This window comes from Chlamydotis macqueenii, chromosome 15 (assembly GCF_036417535.1).
Source record: "Chlamydotis macqueenii isolate bChlMac1 chromosome 15, bChlMac1.mat, whole genome shotgun sequence".
Classification (NCBI taxonomy): domain Eukaryota; kingdom Metazoa; phylum Chordata; class Aves; order Otidiformes; family Otididae; genus Chlamydotis; species Chlamydotis macqueenii.
Genome location: NC_141570.1, coordinates 18,112,921 through 18,138,439, shown reverse-complemented (window position 1 = coordinate 18,138,439; position 25,519 = coordinate 18,112,921). Strand labels below are relative to the sequence as shown.

Below are 25,519 nucleotides of genomic sequence, written 5' to 3'. Positions count from 1 at the left end.
ATTCTGTAGTAGATCACTTTTTTCCAGTAGTTCACTCGTTTCATTTTCTTCATCTTTCTTGGCCTGCCCTCTTTCTAGAAACCTTCAGATATGTTTAGAAGTAAATATGGATGACTGACAGATACGACATAACAGTCATACACGGGCTGTGCTCATTTTCCCAAGTAGAGTCTGTTACCGTAATATTGCACAAGATTAGAGAGGCCCAAGTACAATAAACTGCAGACTTGACTCTCTTCTTAGACACCACAGTGCTTGTAAGGATAACTAGGCTGTGTTAAGAGGGTTTCCCAAAGAACAGTCACAAACACCTGAGTTTTAAAAGATGTAACTTACCTGCAGCACTTGTTTTTTTCAAGAAGACAACAAATGGGGAGGGAGACTCATGTGCATTATATGATTTCATCTGCTTATTGAAAGTTCCTTAGAAATCAAGTAAGATACACTTGCTTATTTTGTACTAGTCTGCTAGTTTCCTTGGCTTTGCCATGTCCTTATTCCTAGAGTTGTTTTTCCTTTTCTTTCCCCATCCTGTCCAGCAGCAACAATTAAGTCTCCATTTCATCACTTTCTGCAGTCTAAAGTTTTATCAGGAGCTACAGACGTGTGTGTGTTTTGTGCCGCTATAGCGTAGTGTGCACTGTCACCTGGAATGCAAGCTCTTTAGGGCTGAATGTGTTTAAGTTGTTTATCAGGAACTGATGTATTATTTTGTTATAAGAATTGTTCATTTTTACTGCAGTACAAAACCAGACTTTTTAAAGTGGGGGTTTTTTTTGGCTTGTGTGTAAATCAGCATGTGAAATTTCCATATAATTTCCTATCCAAGGATTGTTGCATTGCTATGGTCAGGTAAGATCAGGTACTGTTATAGCTAGCCACAAACGGTTGGGCTAATCTAAAGTTTAATTGAATTCAATTCCTTTGAAAAAATCTCATTTTTGGCTTACCACTCTGAACTTTAGTACACATTTTCCTCTTTACTGTATTTAGCCTTAAACTTCTGAAAAGTTGATGCATTTGCCTTTGCAGGATCATACTGTGACACTCTTTTTATGACAGGTTAAATAAATTCCTGATTTTGACATGGAGCTCAATTAGAGCTGTCAATTAGATTTTTGCACCCAGTACTTATAATGCCTTATATATATTCCTTCCCTCAGCACCTTCATTGGGTCAGACAAGGTAGAGAGAGTGATAATATTCTCAGCACTTTCCGGAAAAGGATAGGTTTATAAAGCACTTGTTAGCTCTGCGATGATACTGTAGACTGGAATGCAAGTTCTGTAGGGTGAGGCATTTTTACTGGTTTTTGTGTGGGTTGTTTTTTTTTTTTGTTTCAGTTTTAGTTTGATTTTTTTTTTTTTAAATCAGGAACTGATGTGCCATTTCCTTATTGAAAACTCTAATTGTTAGTGTGGCATAAACACAGTCTTTTAAAAGTGTCAAATCAATAAAGCAATTTAAGCAGGTCAAAGATAATCCACCTTTAATGCGTACCAACTGCCAGGAACTTTACCTGTGTCTAAATAACTGCAGCCAGCAGGTAACAGTTCAGTAGGAACTCTGATTACTTTTCCAGATCCATCAAGTATTTTGCTGGTTTAGCTATGCCTGAGACACCATTTAGGCTGCAGCTAGGTAAGAACTTTAACACTAGTTTACACCTAGGGAACAAGTGTTCCACAAGACTGCCTTGTAGACAGTCTAATAGCATACAACACCCATGAATTTCCCTTTCTCCTGTTCTTACTTTGGTTTAAAGGACTGTAGAGCATGGGCATTGCCCAAGAAGCCATCTCTTCACAATTATTTTCACTAGGATGTTTCACTGGATTTTTGGAAGGTGTCACACTTGGAACAAAAAAGGACCAAACATTTGGAAATGCCAAAGTATGGCCTGAGTCAAATTACCCATCAAAATAAAAGGTGTACCTGACAAAAATTAAAAAAATTGGTACTGATCCAATTCTCCACTGTTCTGCTTTCTTCTCTCAGATGGATTTAGAAAAGTTAAACTGTGCCTCTGCTGATGCTAAGGAAGTAATTTTTCTATCACCTTGGCAGGAATGTGTGCTTTTGAAGCATAAGGAGCCAATTGCTTCCAGGCTACCGTGTCGTTGGTACTAGGATGCATCGTTTAATAATTAGTGATAAGAAGGCATGGATTTCTTGCATCATGAATTAGTCAGAGGTGTGTAAGAATGCGATTTTACAGTGATTTCTACTCTGCTGGAAGTAGAAACATGAAAATGCACAACAATGCTGTATCATCAAACCTATGAGAGCAAACTTTCCCTAGAAGGTAGAGTCACAAAACCTCATAGCGGATGAGACTTTGGAACATGATACAATATATGTTCAATAACCTTTTCCTATTCAGCCAATAACTTACCAATTTTCTTGTATTTGGGTTCTGAAGCTTCAGAGCAACTTTCTGCAGAGCCTAAGAAGTCTGAAAGAAAGAAAAGTTATATTAAATGCTAAAAATGGTACCAGTTTGGTAATTTTAAATTTCCACCATGGAAACTTATTTTAACTTTTTTAAGTAGAAGGGGGTGCTAGCAGCTTCAATTCCGGTATTTCAGAACTGTACAGATCCAATGTATAAAACATGAATGTGAAAAGCCTCATATAATTTTCATGTGACCATGAAGTTTCAATTAGGCTGCAGATTTTTGTGCCAGTAATCAAAGATTTTTGCTGTTCTTGCTATTGTAGAGGGAATTGTTCAGCTAATGCTTGCTAAGCTACAGATACACTGAAAACAAAGTTAACACTGTTACACATATGATAAAAAAGGGAAGAAATACGACATGCTTAATATCATGTTACAGGACAATAAATTCTGTGAATTGTAAAGAATGTGTTTGATGGAGTTGTTTTCACTTCCAGCCCACACAGGATAAGCAAAGTCAGAGGAAGCACATCTGGTTGTATCAGTGAAGAACTGCATGAGACATGCATTGACACTGTTAAAACCAAAGTACTCTAATGCAAATTTAGAATTCAAACACTACAGCCTTTCAAAATCTCACTGTTTCTCACTTACTTCGTTTGTGACATTTCTTCATCTTTGTGTCAGTAAATTTCTCAGTGTTTTCAGCAGGCATTTCATCCAAAATAAGGCTTCCTGCTAAAAACATGAAATATTGCCAAATGTCAACCTTTGTTCTCCTTGAAAAATTATTGGATGAGGTAAAAGCAAGAGAAACACACCAACAGGCATAGATGAAATATGCTCCAAATAAAAGATGAAAACCATATCACCTGATAAAACACACATCCAGATGGATATGATTCAGAAAGCACACAGAGCTCTGAATGCAGATTCAGTCTGTGTTAGTTTCAGAACTGCAAAATATTAACATAGTCACAAATTCAGGGGCTAATAAAACATCAATACTTCTCAATGCTCTAATGATAAGCAAAGGATAAAACGTCACAGCTGTAGCACAGTGTGATCTCAGTACTAGTCAAGTTACTCACTCATTTTATATCTGAAAAGGATTATTTCCTTTAAAAGATAAAGGGTTCTGAACAGATTTTCTATTTTGTGTCATAAGAACTGTGAGGTTATCCATACCATTCTTTTACCAGCAGATACTTAAGTACTAATACTGTATCTCATTTCTTCTAAAACAAATATAATTTTTCCCATTAGGTGCAAAAAACCTCAAATTCTAAACATCAGGGAGCAGTAAAAAGCATTTAAAAAGTCATGGAAGCTTCTTGTAGCCAGAATTGTCCTAGGTAAGGACTGACCTTTGGTAAGTTATTCCACATCACTTTGCCCAAACATAAAACAGGATATATCGATATTCTGTGAATTCTTCTGATTCTACTGGTCTCCCAACAGCCAGATATTAATATATACATTCTGAAATTGTAAACAGCTGCATTTATGCCACTACCAAAACAACAATTTTGTACCAAAAGTCAAACAATTATCTCTGGTCAAGCAATGAATGAAGTAATCATTTACTACGTGTATAATATACCGCTGTATTGATCAGGGAGAGAAGTAAAATTTGACACGCTTCCTCGGGCAGCTTTGTGCATCCTGGACAGAAATAAGCATACATGAACTGCATTTATACACATGCTAAGTCCTCTGGATGGGTCAGCTTTAATGAACTTATGTCTATCATCTGTGTTGTGCTCAAAGTCTGATGCTAACTGAGGACATATACTGCACTAGATAGTTAAGCTGTGTGTACACTATGGCCATGGTGACATGATCAGCAACTTGATCAGAGATAAAAATGCCATCTTTGAGAAACGCCTGCAAATAAAATACAGAAAATCCTCAAAGTTTGCTGAGAAAATCCTGGGACACAGTTCCCCGGGGCAAAAAAGAGTATACCAGATGGACAGAAACCTTGCTAGTGTTCAAATTGTGGGGATGGAGTACAATGCCAATGTTAGCCAGAACACTGTCATGGAGAAAATTAATCTTTGCCACATAAATCTTACCAAAAGTGTCCTCCACCTGCTTCTCCTGCTGATCTTTGAGCACATAGTCTGCTAATTCAGCTAGCAAGAAGAAAAAAAAAAAAAGGAACACAGTAATGATACAGTAAATTTCACAGTAAAACTCTTGTAAACTTACCCTTGTTAACAGAATTCTACCATATAACTTAAATTGAAGAGTTAAATTAAGTTTTCTTGTAAATTGTTCAGGAAGTAAAGAACATGAGAAAGGAGAAGTTGAGACAGGAAGTATTAAGCAGAAGGAGCCATAAATAGAGAGTTTTTTCCCCCAACAACCAAAAGCTACTGTTCATCTGTTCCCCCACAAAGCACAGGTTTGGGTACCCTGGCAAGATCTACCATGCATGAGGGACAGGCCACTTGAGTATATGCCACTGCTTTAGACTGAAAACAGAATCTGTAAGAAATAGCTATAGCAAGTGATTGGAAAAGAACGATTGAAAAAAACCAAAAATTGCTTTCATACCTATTCTAGCATAAGCTTCTATGGTGTTGGAACAGAGATACAATTCATCTCCATTTTCACCATTTTCCATTGTATACAGGAAATCCATATTACTGAACTGATCATAGTTGCCGGCATCAACTTCAGGATCTAGAATTTAAAAGGAGTACAGATTCGCTCAATGGAGATCACAACCAAGGAGTGAAAAAACAGATAGTAGGACACACAGAAAAGGTAGATTTGTTACTTCAGCATAAGGCCTTGGCTTTTCATTATGTGTTGGCTAAGCAGGAACAGAACTCTCAGTAATTTACAGTCACCCATAAATCAACACTCCTCTTTTGCTAAACTCAGAGACTTCATCTCTCCTAGTAAATAAAACAGGTCCAGAATCTGTTCTATGACACTAAGGCCTACACGCATTGGCTGGACTCACCCATACTATTAAAACTTTTTGTTCTTCAGGATAGGGTGGTACCCTATCCTGAACAGGTGATTCCCTGTTCAGAACAATGCTGGGTCCATGCCAGCCTCTGAACTGCAGCTACAAATTGCTTGTGAAGCTGCTAGCTGGATAAGGCCAAAAACATGCCAGGGACTTACACTAACATCTTCACAACAGACATGTCCAGCTTCCAATAACTGGTACCATATCCTGACAGTGTTCAATTTACGTACATCATCTCAGACATTGCTAAAGCTCAAATGTATCCAGTGAAACAATTCAAAGAAATCAATGAAACATCTCTGATAATAACAAGAGTCAGTCCTTGATCTCTAGTTCATCCTACTTTCAGTCACTGAGCAAGTGAGGCCATGGGAGTGAAGAAACACTCCTGCAGGTGTTATTACCAGTCAGAAGTTGAGAAAGCAAAGCTCAAACTGGGAAACAATTAATCACAAACAGATTTCAGATTCTGGTGCTCAGTTCCCCATTGATTTGCCCATGTAGCTGCTCACACTGCTCACTCAAGAAAGCAACAAGGGTGTGAGGCTGTATCCTCCAGTTTTGGTAATCTTTTACACCTACTGGGCACAGAGCTATAGGACTTCATATCTGTCATACATCTGACTACAAAAGTGTGGACAATTACACTTGACCAGCTTATGATAGGAACATTTGCAAATAAACTGCCTACAGGAATGATATCCAAACAAAAGGCAGTAGCCTCACACCTTGATGAGTGACATGTATAGTATGTTTTGTTAGACTCACTGAGCAGGAAGCTGTAAAAACATACAGTTTTAAAAACATGATAGTTTCTGGAAGCAGTCACTGTTTTATATACAGATGTAGACAAAGTTATCATATTGTAAGACCAAGCGTCTGTGGAATTTAGTCCAGACACCATCATAAACTGCCATTAGATGACTACATAATTGCGAGGAGACAGTAATAACTTATAGCATGATGACTAAACTAATCAAGTATTTTTAGTGTTTTACTAACCTGCAGAGAAGTCAGCTTCTTCGTTTCCAGATGACTTAGCATCAAGGAAAGTATACAGACACAATGGATCGATTTCACTGTGCAGCAAATCAAGATAGCCATTTTCAGACACAAATGCTGAATCCATGATTTGTCTCTTGTCTGAAATCAAATTGCAAAACAGTTAGCTATGACAAAACCACAGCTTTTGTCAACCAAAACTACAAGTTCTGCACTGTGGCATTCTGTTGTCAAGGCACTGAGATCTTATGGCTGTGGAACTGGTATCGCTTACTAAATCTTACGCTGTTATAAATCCCGAGTTACCTAAACTTATAGATCCAGATACAGCTTGCAATGAGACTTACCTGTCTTTTATCCCAGTCAGGGGAGTGGGATACTGCAGTCTGACCACTTGGGCCTCAAGTGCCAAGTACTGAATAAGTTGCAACTCCTGTATCTTAATCAGGATATAATGCAAGCACAGTTCAAGTAGGTATCAGGGAAATTAGAAGACTGTAGTGAAGAGGACGGAAGAAGAATCTCATTCTTTACTGTCAAGACAATTTCTTCTCAGGGGAAGCAGCTTCTGGCCAGGATGCTACACCCAGTGCCTAAGCACTGGAAGTGGCACTAGGAGACATCCCCTTACCACAAGAAAGAACAGTGAAAGGCAGAACACTTATTTTAGGTAGAACACTTATTTTATATCATTCTTTCCCAAATCATATAGTTGATTGTGTACAGAACAGCATGGTCACCTTGGGAATTAGTTCCCTGTAGCAGGGCACTCACTGACATTTTGGAATCTATCACAGTTATTTTTTAATCCATTTTCTGTCCCTCTCAGAACTCACGCATTTGGGAATTGCCATAGGCTTTCAAGCAGAGTACCATACAGCATCCAGACAAATCTGACTGACCTAAGGTGCTCCCTGCTCTGGTCACCCATATTTATATGAGACTGGTTAGACTGCTGCAGCTACATTTCTTGATAAAGCCTATCTCTTCCTCCATCTCATTTTAAATCCCTTTTATTTCCTTCCAGTTACTGCAGCAGGCACTAGAATAAGCTCAAACATTCCTCCTGGGTATTCCACAAGTAGTGGAATAACACTACTTGTTGGTTATTGATCATCCTTATCAAACAATTTGAAAGCCAAATATTGGCTCCTCAGTGTTCACAGATCATGGACATGAATGCCACCTTAGCTAGTGATCCAAGTAATTTACTCCACCATAATACTGAGACGCCAGCATGAAATGAACAACCAGCAAAATTTCCAGACCATATCCTGTTAAAAGAAATGTCCACATACCACAACCATGAAAAGTTTTAGCTTGGCATCAAGCACCATATTTTGCAATGAAGGATAGCTGTAATATGGGGTTCAAATATTCTGCCTTTAGCAGAATGCCATTGATGTCCCTGGTTGCACTTAGCTACTTTCCTGAGATGTGCAAATGCGGACCAACCTGTTGTACCATGAAGTCTACCTGCATCCTGAAAAAAAGAGAAAGACAGCTAACACTGCAGCTCCGATGGAAGACGGTAGAGCAGACCTAGTCACACAGTACCACATGATGCTTTGTTGCAAACAAATCTTCATCCTTCTCACCCCTCTACAGGGTTGTCCCTCTGAACAGTTTGGAAATGGAGCACTCTGATTCGGTTGCAGAAGACATCAGAATCTAGAAATAGAACTTAGAAGAGTGGGTGGACACAGTGAGGTACCACAAGTAGGAATAATTTACACTCAGGTAGTTCTCCTTTTTCATGTTGTGTGGCCTCATTACGTTACCAAAATTATAAAAAATTTGTATTTTTGCCTGCTGTGCTATTAATGGAAAGCAGAAGTTGACAAACCTGATGAGAACGAAGAATGAGGTTATAAACATATCAGATTAGATTTTCAGTTTGTTGCAATATTTTTCTTTGCCTCTTCCTTTTCTGAATTAATGTAAAATCTAAACAGAGTTGGGCCTTCCAGAATGCCAGGTTGCCAGACTTTGTGAATAAAACTGTTAAGCATTATCTCTGAGTCAATATAATTTTGGGCTTAGAGACAGAGAAGTCATTGGGCAGAAGCCGTAAAGGGAATGTAAGACAGACTAATGCATCACTTTAAGTTCAGTGATTAGTAAATTGCTTGATTAGAGCAGACAAAGAAGAGGGCAAGTCCTATTGAAAGACGCTAGGTAGGCCTACTTAATCTTCATGGAAATACTATGCTTTAATTAAGTCATAGGCATAAGAGCTTTTGTTATTTTAAACCTTTCTTTCAACAGCATTTCCCTGTGGATAAATATATAAGTAATGCAAAATTTTCAGCTACAATGGTCAAGCAGTCAGGAACCAATCAAGAGGAAGTCCTGCTGGCACCAAGTCCAGCCAGGGAGCTGAAAATTAGAACGTGAAAGGTGCTATAACCCAGGAGCACAGGAGTGGGAGAAACCTAGCTTTCTACCTTGAAAAGAATGAAGATTGCTACTCTGTCAAGAATGAAAAACTTGATTACTTGTCTTTTTTGTTTCACCAGTCTGAATAGCCCTCAGCTTACCCTCTTCCTTCTTCCTTACTTTGGTTTTGACACAAATCCATACATAGCTGTCTTTCTATTGACTGCACTGGATTTTGGATGCCACAATTCCTTTCTGTAGCTGAACCAACAAATTCTTAATAGCAGCTGTGCTTTGCTGCATTAAAATCATGGTGCCACCATGGAAAGCACTGTCCAAGGGTGCAGGAAAAAAAAAAAAGTGAGTTTTTGAAAGATCAAAATTTCTACACTGAGAGAGCCAGAGGCAAGGAGAATTACACCTCAGGGACGGCAAGTGTTTTGCTGCATGTTTTAACTGAAGCACACAAAATGAAACCAGACATGACCAAGCTTGTTTACTACAGCAATTCCTTTCCCAGGGCATTCCCTTTTTCTCACAGCATCTCAGCAGTCCCCTGTGTGAGACCAAAGATGAATAAGCTCTATACTGCTCAGCAATTTCTCTGTTGTTTCACACTTATTTTACTGATAATACAATCCCTTTGAGGTGCCATGCAGTGCTGCCACAATGCACATATGGCACATTTTTACATCAGAGGACTAAAAAATTTCATAGTAATTTCTGTGTTAGGGCTGTGAACACTAGAGCCAGCTCTCAGTGGGAGAAAAACAGATCCCACACAGATCTGCAAGACAAAGGACTGAAGTTCCCCAGGATATCTGCGCTCTCCTTTGCGGCAGCCCTCCATGCACAAAGTGCAGACACTGGGCAGGGGGAAGACAGGACATACTTCTAAATGTATTTCCATACCATTCAATCTTTTGTTGTTTGGACACTAGTTAAGACAGATTTTTTTTCATTAAATAACACCTCCTTTCTCCAGCAGTCTATACACTCCAGCTGCACCACTATATTCTGTAGAGCTGTGTTCCCTTTATGTCACCTCTGCAATGATTCAGTGGGTACCTGCTACAGCGAGGTTTCCACTCAGAATACATTCGTTTCAGTGCAGTATTCTGCACATACAGCACAACAATATGATTCAGTTCTAAGACTCTCAATGTTTTTTTCCAGTGCTCTTTTAGAGTCCAGGTGACACCATATGAATTAAAAATGCTGGAAAAGTAGTAAAAGAAATAGTGAACATGAGTGTACCAGGACAAAGAATCCAGTTAAAGTAGTAGGTGTTCACTTAAATCACATACAATGGGGCATTTTAGATTTCTAAAGATCAGGAAGGTAGTTGTGATTTATCACTTTGCCCCAATAACTGGATTTAACCATATTTTACATTTTAAATTATCAACATTAATTAAAGACTCCAGGCAATGCGGTCTGCTACTAACTAAAAGCATATGATATCTAAGAGAATAGAAAAGGATTATACAGGCAGTAATGTAACATTTACTGCAAAAACAAGGTGGTTGCTTCTGAGGAGATTTGTTAGGGGGTTTCCTTCCCAAAACTCGGTTGACATCTGAACTGACAGGTAACAAAATAATCTCCCACATGAGTACAGAATATAAGAAAATGAAAATACGTGAAGTCATTTCAGGAATAGAGGAACTCCCTCTGCAATTTAATTTTTGTACTACTTTAGGAAGCTATAATTAATAGAAAAGAGTAGTAGTGCACACATTTCTTTACCAGAGGATGACATAACATTACAGCTCCAAGTCTTAGATCACAGAAAAATAAGAGCAGGACTGCAGTGAAGCCAGGAGGCTTGAGGTTGAAAAATTAAACACAAGGATTGCTGAAGAAATGCTATTTTCTTGCAACATTCCAGACCTATTAAGTTCTACATATGAATCTGAGTGATGCAAGGTGACAAAAAACAAGTGTTATCAAACCCTAAATAAGGAGTCCAGTGAAACATGGGTACTTTGAACTAAAAGTTCAGTATCATCAGCCACAATTTTAAAGCCTTTTTTTTTCTAAAAAAAAAAAAAACTGTAAAAATATTTTATCTTCTTCTGCATCCCCCAAAGGTTATGTCATTGTGCACAGTACACACACCAGAAGGCAGGGATGTGTTTCCTGGCTTTTGCCCCAGGCAGTGTTTTGGGGCAATGCCCTCTGGAAGGTGGGCGAGCCAGCAGTGAGGAGGGATGAAGTCCCCTCCATGCTATAGTAGCCTGTCTTCCTTTCCTTTTCCCAAATCCATAACTAACAATTCCTCTGCTCCACAGGTATCGAGCAGATTTTCCTTTCAGAGATGGTCTGAGCATTTGTAAACTGCAAGTAGTGGTGCTCAATTTATATGTAGCTTTGAAGGTTTTAGTTTCTATTTCAGATCTATGAAAGGCTTATAATCTGAAAGCCAGTTTAACTTTTCCTGTTGTATTATCTGATTTAACACAAGATACTGCTTTTACGGACAATCTTTATCTTGCTGATGGAGTAGTGTGTTACTTTCCATGGGCTTTATAGTCTAAAAAGGAAGAACAACAGAGACGATGCTGGGAAAAAAAAAAAGTTGCTCTATATCCTGCCACATTCTCCTTTGTCTTCCTTAGAGACGAGTTTAAAGAAGTTAGAAAAAGTATAACTATCAGGTAAAAGAAGCTTCTGCCTTTCAATGAACTTAGCTGTATAGTGACCAACACAACAGATACAGAAACATTACTAGCCTTGCTCTGCAGACAGCTGAGTTCAGGCAGACTGATAACATACTGTCCTGCAGGTGTCAGAGCTGTGATTTGAGAGCAGAGTTTGCCTTTTCATATCCAAATTGCCTCATGTGCCACAGCTGTGCCCAGCTCTCCCATCCCAGCAGTAAGATGAAAGAAAGCAGCACAGCAGACACCTTCCCTATAAGCTTTTTTGGTAGCAAAACTATATTTGCACTCAGACACCTTCTTCAAGACAGAATCTCAGCCCTCCTAAATGGGAAAGTAAAGCTCTAGGCTGTCTTGCTAGATCTGTGAAGAAACTGGAAATAAGTCGGTTTCTTTCAATGATCCTCAGTTTCACTTTCTATAGAAGCAACATTTATACAAAAAACAAGTACATTCTTAAAGTCTGAAACAAACTACAGCAACGTTTTGAGCAAGTAACAGGGCTAGCCACAAAATGAAATTGCTAAAAATTCTCCAAAATTTTACCCGCATTCAGATTTCATCCTACTAATATTTCAAGCAATACAAATCCAGATACTGGCACACTGTAGTTATTAATATTTACAAAAGGTAAGATAAGTTGGATTTACCATGACAAAACCACTGCATTCAAGAGCTGAGGAAAAACTGACCTTAGGAAACTGGACAATTCCTGTTCTTTCACTCTGGATTCAGAAGCAAAAACTGAGGAGAGCTGTTATCACTGCCCAGGGCTTATAGAAAGTGAGACCAGAAAGGAGGAAATAAGCCAGACAAGTCATTGCAGGAAAGTTAAAGGCTCAGGGGGAATTCCAAAGTGGAAAATTAAGAGGAACCTCCCTTCTAGAAACGCTAGTATAAGCACTGTTACCTTTATTACCTTTACCGGTCACTTGCCATTGCTAAGAAAAGCTTGCACTTGTTACTAGCTAGGAACAGTTTCATTCATTCAGTTGGAAATTGAAATCCGATGAGAGCCAGTGGTAACAATTTCCAGTGCTCCCCAGAATTCTTCCTCTCCTGTTTCATTCCAGTTCAAATCTGTCCCAAAGTCATGCTGTTAAACAGTCCATCAGTAAGAATAAAGCAAGCAGCATGCAGACACGCTTACCTTGCAGCTCCATTTGGTGTAACAGAAGTGAAAGTATTTCTTTCACGTGTTCACAGACTCTACCCAATACAGTCTGGCATCTTGTGCAAGTATCTTTTGCCATTAGCCCAGAATGACAAGTAGGATCTTCCATGAAACAGGGGCTTGTAAATCTTGTCTGGCTTACACATGGTGTTCAGGGTTTGCTCGTAGCAGCATTTGACAGAATGTTTATTCATCTAATCATTGCTTACCCTGCCAGTGCTTACCTGGTGTAAGACAAACAACCTTTTGAAAACCAACTTCATTCATGAGTGTTCCTATCACGATGCCTATAGCTGCTTCTGTGTGGCTCTGCAAGCTTTTTTGCCTATTTTTCTATTTTTTATCATGCATAGACCTACACAAATTAGAAATTAATTATGAGAGCATATTCTCAAGTGAACAAATACTTTTTGTAGTATTATTCCATTGGCTACAGCTTATAACAGAAGTCCCACCAGAATCTGAAGGGAAAAGGAAGGAAGTTGGATTTGATGAAGTCAACAACATCCAAGACTTACTGCTTCAGTAAGGCAGAGGAGGTCCACTTCCACCAGGTTCCATGGGAACACACTCACTGAGAAAAGAAAAAGCTGTTTCCTTCCTGGGAGTGACTGATCTGTTCTCAGTATTTACAGAGCTATGAGACCGAGCCTGCGATGCAGAGCACTAGCCTCTTTGGGCTCCCTAACCACCCAGGAAGCTGTATTCTTGGAATTTCTCTATGCACATTAGAAGAAAAGCAACACCTTGGTGTAACAGCATTTAGAGCAGAAAATAATGAAAGGCTGCACAAATATAGATTCTGTATTTTAGTGCTCTGTTTTGATAGGAGAAAATACAATCACTGCGTGAGAAATCCCTACAGAATTTAAGAGGATTGTTAGCCCTATTCCAACGTGCAGCACAACCCCACCAGTTATAAGCTTCTTTATGAGCCCTGCAGGCAGATTTCTTTACCAGCTTCAGAGGCTGCAATCCCATGAGGTGACCTATACACTTCAAGAACGGAAGTCTGGGGAACAAAAGAGCTCAAACGTTTACTGTGATTCCAGTTCACAACTGCAGCAAGGATTGCTTGTCCACCTTTTGTACAACACTCACAGCTGCTTAGAAACAGCAGAAAGGAATTGCCAGAGCAAATCAGAGTACTGGTCCATCTCGTGGACTAGTCTATAAAGATGGTCTTGGAGACAGAGGGAAAAGCAGACTGGGAAACAAGAGGCTGTCAGACTACTATTAAGTAGTTAGTGAGAAACCTGCTGATATCAATCTGTTCCTGATCGAGTTTTCTTTGCAAGGCTTCTTCAGAGTGAAACAATAATTGAATATAAGGCTGAAAAATTAAAAAAATTCAAAAGGAAAGTCAGAAAAGAATTTGCCTCAAAGGAAGCTGAAGTCTCTAATACAATTTGAGTCATTTCCTGGTGAATTAGTGTCTTCGAAACCACTTTTTAAAAGCCCATCTGTACTACAAAATCTAGAGGACAGTGACAGTAGCTGAACATGTGATGGATGAAGACTGATGCTTCATCTCATGCACTTCAGCTTCCTACTGTCCTGAATCAAATAAATGCAGGCTTTGTGACAGAGATACAGAGCCAGGCATGACAAGATCAAGATTTTTGAATGGAGTTTTTTGGTGCTACCATTACAAAAAGGAGATAGTGCTCTTTTCAAGCACTTCAGGGATTTAATTAAAAGGAGAAACCAGACTATATGTAATCCCAGGATAAGTGACACTAGGCCACTTGCTATGATAGTGTACATTTAAAATATGAATTCTTGGCATTAATTTTAATGTGTTTAATAATAGAGCTAAAATCTTCCAGGTCAGTATTTTGCCCTCTTATGAACTATCTTAATTTTTTTCCACAGCATTTCCTCTTGCACTTTCATCTGTGCCTTGAGAAGTGATGTCCAATACTGTATTTTAGGAGAGGAGGACATTTATATCCCTCACTGCTGTGCATCCCAAGGTCCTTCCATCAGTTTCACAGGACTACCCCAATATTTTACTAAGTATTCTTTTAATCTCCTTTTACAATTGCTTGGTTTTGTAAAAGTAATTCTGAACGCTATAATTTAAGCTGGGGTTCTGCCATTTTACACAGAATGAACAATGTTAGGATTGTTGCAGAGGTATCTCTGTTCTCCAACATATACATTCATCCTCTGGTGGGTCAGACTAGAAAGTGAGTTTACTGCCTCAGAATTACAAGGTGTGTGCATTTTTCTCTCTCCTGCTGCCTATTAAAAACCTCAAAACTCTTAAATCCAGCCTCATAAGTCATTAAGTACTTCCCCTCCTTAAATCTGCAGCAGTCTCTTGTAGATAGTGCAGTTTTGTTGCTTATATACATCTGGAATTGAAAGTAGAGAGCATTCCTCCCATATACGATTGAAAAAGAGATTTCCCTACATGAGTTGGCAGCATGAACAAATGCTACTCAGACTATTAATGGCTGGTATGTCAGTTGAGAAAAACTGACTTTGCATTCTGGTTCTGCAAAATGTGGCAAAGAACAAGCTTTATTATGGCCTGGCTCTGAAAATGAGTATCCAGTAGCTACGCTGAATGGATGGATCACTTCTTAGCTGCTCTTACATTACATTCTGCTCTCTTCTCTTCCCCACCTTCTCTCCACTGATGTACTTTGCACTATGTTACAATGCAATATCAAAATGCAATAAACAAAAGTAAATCTTTAACAAAGCAAGAAAGAAAAAGAAGCTGATTTACCAGAAATGTGCTTGCTTCCTGTTGGCTCATTATCTGTTGTGTTTTGAGGCTTACTGCCATAGAGGTTTAGACAACAGAGAGGAACCAAAGTGTTCAAGTATAGGTCCCATTTTTCCACAAACATCAGAGATATCTTCCTTGCAAGGTCCTCTCTGTCTTTTTCGTGGAGCAAGGCTTGATGGTACTCCTTGGATATCATATCTTCTTTCAGCATGAGGTTAAGCAATGCATGGTCATCAGAAGCTGCAGCAGTTGAAAGGATCTTCCTTACTCTAGGCAGGATCTCCTTAAAGAGGTTCATATCTGCATCTGAAGACGTTTGAAGGAGGTCTGTGCAAAATCTGAACTGTTTCAATAAAATTAAAGAAAAAAAAAGTCCACTCAGTCAGCATCAAAAAGATGAAGTGAAAAAAAAAAAAGTTAAGAGACTTAGGCCTGCAACAGCAGAGGTATTTCCTCATTTGATTGAGCCTTTAAATAATATCTCCAGCAACAAATAACTTCTTGATTAAATGACAAAACAGCACAGTTCTTCCAAACATTCATAAAAGATAGTTTTCCAATCAGCAACATGGTCACTTGAAAAAATAATTTAAAAAAATATTTATCCCATTAAAGAAGGATTGCTATAGGTCGATCTTTGTCTCCTGGCCAAGGTGGAGTGTGGGCCCAGCAAGGGGGTACCAAAAGCTTCAGCACAAAACATATCCTCTGCAAGAGGGATAGATTTAAAACCTGGAGACTCCAATGCAATCTTAGAGATTAGGTTGTGAATAAATTCTGCTTTCATGAAAGTCAAATAGGTTAGAATAAAGGTAAAAACTCTGGGTATTTCTGAATATTCATGCTTATGTTCAATGTCAGGAACTGCATGCAAAACACTGGAAAAATAACCATTATCCAATAGTAGGATTTTGACTTGCAGTGCAGGTAGGTAACAAATTTTACTGTAACTCTGTAAGTGGCAACTGAGAAAAGCAGATTAATTTCTTTTTCTTATGGAAAAGTAAATACTTTTGATCTTTCATGTATATTCTTATCTCACTCAGAATTTGTCTTTTAAACATATTTTCCTTTGAAGTTGCTGCCCACATTGATTCAAAACAGAAGAGATAACAATAGTTTTGTTGGAGTATGAGTAGGAATAAGGTCCAACTCATTCAGAGTAGCATTGCTCCTGGGGTATTATGTGAAAAGACGTTTCCCTTAGTTTTATCAACATAAAACTGCACTGAATAAGATGCTTCTACTGGTACTTTACCATCTTGTGAAGCAGAATACATGCTGAAGGCAGCTAGGGGTTTTCCTGGCAGAAAATTAGGAACTGCTTGCTATCACGGCAAACCTGAATGAGTTTACCAAAGCTTGGGGATCTCAGCTACTGCAATCAGTGTGCTCTTGAATGGGTTCAAGAGATTGAAAAAAAAAAAAGAAAAAAAAAGAAAAGAAAAAAGTATTGCCATTGCCTCCATTATTTGTCCAGGGAGATTTTCAGAAACATTTCTCAGCATCATCAGTCACATTCAAGGCCCCTCTAGGCAGCAGTTCTCCTGACTAAGAAGTCTCCTTTTTGGGGGGAGGTGGAGAGTTCAAGCTAAATGAGAAGCTGTGTATGAAAAGAAGAAACTAAATTTAAACTGTAATCCTCAGCCAGTCTCTGCAACTCATTGACCTGCTGCACCTTAGCTCTGCAAAAGCCAGATACAGAAAGCCTTGCTTAGTGCTCCAGGGTATAAGTGTGTTTGACTGTGAGGGGATATAATAATATGGGAATCGTAGATTTCTTTTTGTGAGCAAAGAACACCCCTCCATAGGACACTTAGGACAGTTCCCTCCAGCAAGTGAGCAAATATATTGTGATATGTCCTCATAATTGCCACTTAAGCATAAGAAAAGTAATTTTTTGCAAGTGTTTCACACCTTAAGCAATTTCCACCTGCAAATGTGCCCAGGCAAAGTTCATCATGAATAGGAGATTATAGGCTTTTCAACCCAAATACAATGTTGTTTATTCTGCTATGTCTAGATTTGAAACAGATCAAAAGTGAGATTGCCTTTGCATATGTGTTAAGATATAAAGAGTTCAGGTTGATTCCTGTTTTACTCTTCCCACATGGTCTAAGGATTCCTGAGTTTTCCAAAAAGACCTGCAAGATCATCATGTAGGAGGAAACGTGGTTTCTGTACAGCTGTCCCTGGCTTTTGCTGGGCTATAGGCAAGCATACCAAGCAATAACATGCTAGAAGTACTCTATCTTTGACCTCAGAACTGATTATCTTGTAGCTAAGGCCAAAATAAGGGAAAGGGGACTACAGTGGCTTAAGCTTTGAAAATTTTTCAAGTGTAAGTGCTGCAATAGTCCTAATTTGCAATTCTGAGAAAAGAATTAAATGTTATTTCTATTTCTGTTTTTTTTTTAATTTGTAAAAATAAAAAACAAAAGAATTATTACTATCTTGATACCAAATAAAATCTCCTAAGGCTCATGATATACCCAGGCGTCAGGTGCTGAAGGACATAGCCTGGCCAGCCTACACCGGTACACTTTCAGCTGCTTCACTGTCCCTAGGAAAAACAGTGAAACAAATTGCTAAGTTTTTAGTAAGAGTATTTGGATTTCAAAATTAGCTGTAGACTTTGGTTGGGGAGCATCATATTTACTTGGAAGTGATACTTCCCCTCAAGGCAGAGAAATCAAAAGCCCAAGTTCTCCTTTTTAACTAACTTTCCTCTTTAAAACATATCATAGCAAAAACAATGTGTGTGAAAAAGAGAACTAAGTCAGGCTGTAGATTTTTACTATTTGTTGCTTCTTCTGTTGCTATTGTTTAGCACCTTCTATAGCTAAGGCATGTTTTTTCCTTTGGACTTTGAGAGGAAGACTTCCATGACAATCCTTGAAAAGAGATACAGCTGCTGTGAAACACCACTCTTACCTACATAAGCTGTGTGTCAGTTAAAGAGAATCCCTGGTACAGGAAGGGAAGTTGTGCCGTTGAATACACAACATTCATCTATGAAGTAAAGTAGTGACCTGCTGGTGCCTATATATTATACAGGCTTGAGTAATTATAATTGGGAAGTAGGGAAATCTGTTAAATAGACTTTCCAGTCTAAAAAATTGCTCAACCAATAGTATGTCAAAGCTATTCTGCCTGAATAGAAGGAATCTCAAACAAAAATTCTAGTATTGAATGCAGTTTATGGCCAGAGAGGCCAAAGACACTAGCTGACTGGAAAATCAAGGCTTGAAGATAGAGCTCACACAACATGAAAGGAATTTTCAAGGAAGTACAGTTCATTCATAACACAGCGCCTGCTGAAATCAACAGGGACTTTGCAGCAATGTCCATGAGCCTTATGTCCATGAGCCCTCAGTGAATATCTGATTACCAGCCTGTCCCCTAGCTTCGCTACATTTTGCAAAGCTGGACTGCAGGAACTTACTCTGGGTAAATCTTAAAATGGAGACTTTGGTTACCAGTGTTGTGCCTTTTGTCATGCATACATGCTCACACAGAATTTCCTAAGTAGTTCTTCCAAGATTTACAGCTCTTAATGTAAAATATTTTATGTCTATTATGAAAATTACTTCCTGTAGGAAAGTAAAGGTGTGATATTACGGAAGATGTTTTGAACACAGAAGGTCTGTCTTTTAGATTGCAGAGTTGGTTTTTTTCCCCTAGAGCTTGTTTTTACAACTGTCTGACCAAATCTTTTCCCTGCTTCCTCACTAGCTGTGCTTCCATTGAGGCATAAAATTCCTTCAGCATCCTTTCATGCCTACACCTCCAGTATCACCTACCATATTGCTTCCCAAACACTATGATGGGCCTCAGTAGTGCAGCATGAACACTGCAGGTGAGAAATGGCATAGAGCCCAAGATAATGCACTACAATGCTGCTGGTCATACTGGTACCTTCCCCAGAACACCATTTTCTCAAGTGAGGTGAGGAATCCAAAAGGTTGGGAATTTCCAATCTAGTAGGTGCAAGGAAAGATTAGGGCCTCAAATAGTTGTGGTCATTCAGAATCTCACAGGACTTTGTACAAGCCTTCTCAGAAAGCTGATGGAGCAAGGTAGGCTGAACGAAAGACCTGTTTAGATGACTGCTTTGCAAAATCCTGACAGACTAACTTCAAAAGGCATTCCTGCAGAAATGACCTTAGTTTCTACTTTTATTAGGCTGGGATATCCAAGTTTGCTGCCAGTCTGGCATAAATATTCAATGGAATTCTTCTGTTTCTCTAAAATAATAGAGTTTAAAAACTCATCACCCTCACATTTTTAGCTTATTAACGTAAATAATAGTAACAACATCAATTTGCTAGCCTAGCTTGTGCAGTCCAGATTCATTGTTATGCCAAGAGGACACAGTCACCACAAAACTCTCTGTGAAAAATTATATGAAGACAAAGACATGAAGCTGTTTTCAGCAGCAAGATATCAAATATTTTCTAAACTATCTTTGTGTTGATAGGCCCACATTTTAACTATGAATTCCACCTCACCTGAATACGTGCACTAGCACTAGAATGATTACATGCTGGAACTTCCTGGTGATAAAAGAAAAAAAAACAACCAACCTGAAACAACTGAAACTTAACAAAATATTGATGGTTTAGCAATATTTTGCTAAACCACTGCTGATTGATAAGTATGTTGTTCTCTTATTACACTATTTTTACTAGCACAAGGTATTTCATGAGGAAGCAAAGGATGGAGTGTGAAGCGTTTCACTAGCAGCTGGCTGCAGCTGCACGCTCTGCCAAGCACACTACGAGTACCAGGACCTGCAGCAACATCCAGCTGCTGCCTGGCCTACAGACAGAGGAAAAGACACTGAGAAAAGCTCTTATTCCTTCCCTTGGCTTTCCAGAAGTTTGTGAGCATCACAAATGCACAGATCTCTTAGCGGTAGCTTTGGAACATATATTTTCTGTTACCACCACTGGACTTCATATAACTAGTCCAGTACGTCGGAGCACATGACAAAAAAAAACCCTGTGTATACTGGTGCTTTGGAGCATGTGACAAAAAAAAAACCCAACACCTGTAATTCCCCTTACACTGAAATAAAATAGAGCAAGAATGGGAAACGGAATACAAACCCAAACCAACAAGGAAAAGGACGAGTGCAAAACCACAGCCTGTGTCAAGCTTCAGAATGATGGAGGCAAGAAAACTGGGCAAAAATACTACACTGACAGTTGAAGAAACCACATATTTTAGGGGCTTCCCTAGAGCATTTCTGATTTTTGTCAACTAAAACACACACCAGACACAAAAGATACTGAAATCCACATCAGATACGGTAGCTCTACCTTGAATCACTTGAATAAACCAGCACTTACTACAACTTTCATTCCAGTAGCTGTGCTGTTATTCTTGTAACTGCAGACAGTGAATGTTATATCACAGACACAGTCACAAGGCCTTTCTTTTCCAGGGCCTTCAGGTCCAGGTTTCCACAGTTATGCGGTGCGGTCTCAAGGCTGCTTTGCTGCAGGGAAAGGGAACTCTCAAACCCTTCTGCTGAAACTGCTCTACCCTGCATGAAGGATGAAAGCCAGACAGTTAGCGCATTGTCTGATTAATAAACAGGTTTGGCCTCTTGCCCTTCTTCCAAGGTTTATTTCAGTATTTTAATTGGTGATTATTTATAGATTTTAAAGATGTGTGCATCATGAATTCAGGCCCATTCACAGGAGAAACAGATGGTTCACCTTCCTGCTGGGGAGTCAGGCAGAACAGCCTTCATAGGAACAGCTGTGGAGGCCTCCAGTACAGCCCAGTTTCCTCCCTTTTCTAAGCTGGGAGGTCGAGGCTTCTCACCTTTCAGGCAGCAGAGGGAACTGTGGTCTCTTCCTGAGCACACACTCCATTGTAAAAGGGGCTCACAGGCTGCAGACATGAGCCTTGCTTTTGGTTTTGCTAAAAGAGGTTGGACCTTGACCTCTGGGAGAGGTTCAGAGCTGTGTATTGCAGACAGAGCAAGTTCTCTCCAGTAGCACCCGGTGTATCTTGTAAAGAAGATGCAGTCAATGTGCCGGACATCATTTCAAGGTACTTAATGTTTCTCTGGCTTATATGGGGGAAGACCAATCCAGAGCACCTCTACCTCTTTGTACGATTCAGGCCTACAGAAATAGTATGGATTTGGTGAATTTTAATTCCTCAGATGCCTTCAAGTTCTCTGTGACTGAGCACAAAGAATTTTAGGGAGCTGAAGCTATTCAGTGAACCAGAAAAGAAGTATTCACTAATGAAGGAAAGATGCTATTAAACAATAATGCTGTCGAAGTAGGTACCACAGTCTGCTTCACAAAAAAATCCGCAGGTCAAAAGAATTAAGAACTGTTGGTACAGGTTTCTCACTTCATTGCATCACCAAATTAGGAACCCTTTCTTACTTCTCTTTTTTTTTTTTTTTTTGTGTTTTGTCTATATTCTACTTTTTTTTTTTCTGAGAAAGTTATTGCCTTTACCACACCCAACAGCAATTTAGAATAAATAACAACAAATGCAAGCAAATACAGCAAACACTGCTTAACCACAGCCAAAAGATGAAGTAGACATTGCCTAAGAAAGCAGTGGTTGAAGAATTGCCCAGCAAGCACCTCAGCAATCTCAAGACTATGTAGATATTACTAGCAGCAAGGGAGGTGGGGGAGGGAAAAAAAAAAGGGTCATGAATAAGCTTTCAAATTCTATACACATCTTCAACTTTTATTTTTGCAGAGAAAACAGTAAAAGCAACAGTACTCAATTTTTCATATCAACCTCCTGTTGCACTAAGTTTCTCAACTGTTCCATAACCCTTAGGGTCTTTTATTTAATAGGTTTAGATTACTTCTACATTATTTTTTTTTTCTCAGCAAGCCTACAGAGGACTGGCTTAAGTCAGGAAAGGAATTAGATACTTGTGTGAGTGTATACAGGCCTTTTAAATTCAAATAGCAAAGGGGGAGAGGGACTCCAAGCACCACTTCTGGTGAAATCAGAAGACTTGCCACACTGGGAAATAGATGCTAGCCCTGCTTGCTGCAATGGATCTACGAAGTCACTTAAACCAAACTTTTGACAGCTGTCCAAATAGCCCAAGTTCCTTATTTTTGGGGTTCTCAAATTGAGAAATAACAGATTATTTGCAGAAGCAACAAGTACCAAGAACTGCACCTGAGAATGACTGAAGCTTTGAACGCATCAAGAGATATATGAAGCTAACCACACTAAGAATTATTCTGCTTCCAAAGTGCTGGGAAGCACGGCAGGCTGGAAGAGAGCTGAAGAATTTGCTCTGGTCTACTTTTGTTTCCGCTGTTTCTAAGTGACCACTGCACAGTCTCAACAGAAAAAGATACTGAAGTAAGCTCATTAACAACTGCAAAGCCTTTTGTCTGCCAGGTAAACTACACTAGAGATTCCTACAGAATAAATAAGGCCTAAAGCCATACAGTGAATAAAGGTAAAATAAGCCATTCAATAAAAATATATGATGTTTTCTTGATTTTTTTTCCAACTGAAAGGAATACAGATACTACTGCACTTTTTAGAATCAAAACCAGTTACTGTGGAACAATGAGTATTCATACTCCTGAGATACTAAATAATTATTTTTCATCTCTTTAGACATAACTGAATGTCTATACAGCCTTAAAAAAAAAAAAATCTCCATTTATATTTAGGGTACAAATCTCTTCAGCCTGAACATATCTTTTGGTTACCCACTTCTTAACTGATGGCAGAACTTAATCTCTACTGAGAGTGTATTGCTACTCATCACCCAACTGAAAGACACTGTCCTGATCTGTCAAGTAAATGCTGTGGCTTCTCCCCTGTTAACATAGAGCTGCTGATTACAACAATTGGTATGTACAGCCAGAAAACTCCACAGAAATTGCTTCTGGGCCAAAAAAAGGAAGTGATATTTTACAAATTAATTAGAAGGCCACGCTACTATAAAGTTGTCTATTTAACATATTCCCTAGTTTGACCTATGTCCTCAAATGTAAACCCCACAGAAATACTGAAGCTAGAGCGAGAGCTATCAAGTTATTAAGGACATCCTCACGCACTTTACAGGACAACTCTCTGACATCATGCCAGTGCAAGACTCCAGGCAATGCTCCAAAGAAAAAGAGAAATCAGCTGACTTCATGTTAATCACGTGAATAAGACACTGTATTCATCTCAGAGAAGGTTATATTTATTGCTGAAATAGAGAGCAGGAGAGATCTCTCAGTTATTCATACCAAGTCTATAGCATTGATAGTGCTTTACAGTAGAAAGTTCATTGTTTGTTCTGGGAAGAAGATTGCCTGTAAGGTAACAGCAAGTGCACAGCAGCAACTGATACGGTTTTGAGCTACTTTGTGCTATATGTTTTAGTTAGCAATTAAATTAAATCTTAATATATTTCATAAATGGTCAAGGTTTTCCTGTGTACAAGCCTAAAAAACAAACTACAATTCATAAATTCAGTGTAACTATGTTTAAATTTTGTGCTATTGAAGCAGTATTTGAGGACTGAGATCACCATTAGGGTGTTGCTTTCTTTATCTTTCCAACCTTCAAATAATTTGTAGTTAAATCAGAACACAGGAAAAAAAATGAAAGTGGGACAGTTTGTTCTGTGAAATCCTATAAAACACTGGAAATTTGTAACGATGTTTTGCTTGGATGTATTTATTTTAAAACAAGGAAGAATGCTTTTCTAATAATCCCAAAAAGAAGAAATTCCTGGTTTGATCAATGATTCCTCTAGTGGTCAAGGATTCTTTCTAGCTCTTAATTTGCTGTAAAAGAAAATGATAACACATGCAATACCTTGAATAATCACACATCATAATTTGACATATCTTTTTAGGGAACGTTACTAAACCCACTTGCATGCTATAGTGATAGTCTTCTGTGGAATTATCTAACAGAGTTTGCTAGGAAAACTGATAATCCCTTCAGTGAATCAGCGGAGACATGCACTTGAAGGAGGGAAAATGAAAGAAGCATTTATCTGTTTTAAAAATAAAAAAGAAAACACAGATTTTGTTTCTTTTTCAGTTACGTCCTTTCATCTCTAATGAATCATAGAATGGTTTGGGTTGGAAGGGACCTTTAAAGGCCATCCAGTCCAACTCCCCTGCAAGGAGCAGGGACATCTCCAACCAGATCAGGTTGCTCAGAGCCCCGTCCAACCCGGCCTTGAATGTTTCCAAGCATGGCGCATGCACTCTGGGCAACCTGTTCCAGTGTTCTACCACCCTCATGGTAAAAAAAAAATTTCATAATATCCAGTCTGAATCTACTTTCCTCTATTTTAAAACCATTACCCCTTGTCCTATTGCAACAGGCCCTGGCAAAGAGTTTCTCCAAGTCTTTCCTGTAGGCCCCCTTGAGGTACGGGAAGGCCACTATAAGGTCTCCCTGGAGCCTCCTCTTCTCCAGGCTAGCAGCACCAGAGTAGAACATCAGATAACTAATGCCGTGACAAGCTAATTCTCACCTCTCCTGTGGAAGCAAGTACTGTTTCATCTGGTAACGAATGTAACATACAGTTATTTTCCAGTGCCTTAAAATAAAAATGCAACAGCTCAGAAAATACAGCAACATTACAGAATCACTAAATTCAAACCATGAGACGTGCTGGCAAACTGTGCTGAGAGGTGAAAGAAGAGCTGATACAGTAGCTGAAATGAATAATCTGGCAGTCAAGAAGATGCTTCTCTCGGTGCAGTTCCGGGAGCTGCTTCTGAGTCAGAAGCCAGTTCTATTTGAGTTAGTGTTAATATGTTGCTCATAAACAAAAGTGCATGTTGATACAGTAAATGAACTAGAGGTCGGCTTCAGGTATGCATCTAATTATTTAATAATTGTATCTCATGATAACTGTTAAAGAGTTTATAGTTTCTTTGGGAGTGAATTTTAATATTGTAGACTATTGTGAGCCATCCCGTCAAATTAAGTTTTTTTAGTGCAAGTCTGCTGTACTTACTGACACATTACAAAGTGTTGTTTTAACACCAACAAAGCCAAAATATAACTACCACCATATTAACATTATTAGTCACAAAATACACCTTTCCTCCCCCTACAACTACGAAGCCTACTAAGAATAGCTCTACCAGTTTTTCGGATGCATTAGGTATTGTCTTGCTCTAATAACAGGTCTTGC

At 38.9% G+C, this 25,519-nt stretch overlaps 1 protein-coding gene across 1 annotated transcript in view; it reads right to left on the bottom strand.

The window, feature by feature from the left end:
- CIITA (class II major histocompatibility complex transactivator) overlaps positions 1–15,476 on the bottom strand; it is a 28,415-nt gene extending 12,939 nt beyond the window's left edge. Inside the window, exons 1-6 of the mRNA XM_010122800.2 lie at positions 15,346–15,476; positions 6,390–6,530; positions 4,961–5,089; positions 4,477–4,536; positions 3,053–3,136; positions 2,396–2,455 (exon numbers count right to left, since the gene is read on the bottom strand). Of these exons, the coding sequence (XP_010121102.2) occupies positions 2,396–2,455; positions 3,053–3,136; positions 4,477–4,536; positions 4,961–5,089; positions 6,390–6,530; positions 15,346–15,469 (598 nt within the window). The 5' untranslated portion in view covers positions 15,470–15,476. The remainder of the gene's footprint in view (positions 1–2,395; positions 2,456–3,052; positions 3,137–4,476; positions 4,537–4,960; positions 5,090–6,389; positions 6,531–15,345) is intronic.
- Between the last annotated feature and the right edge of the window lie 10,043 nt (positions 15,477–25,519).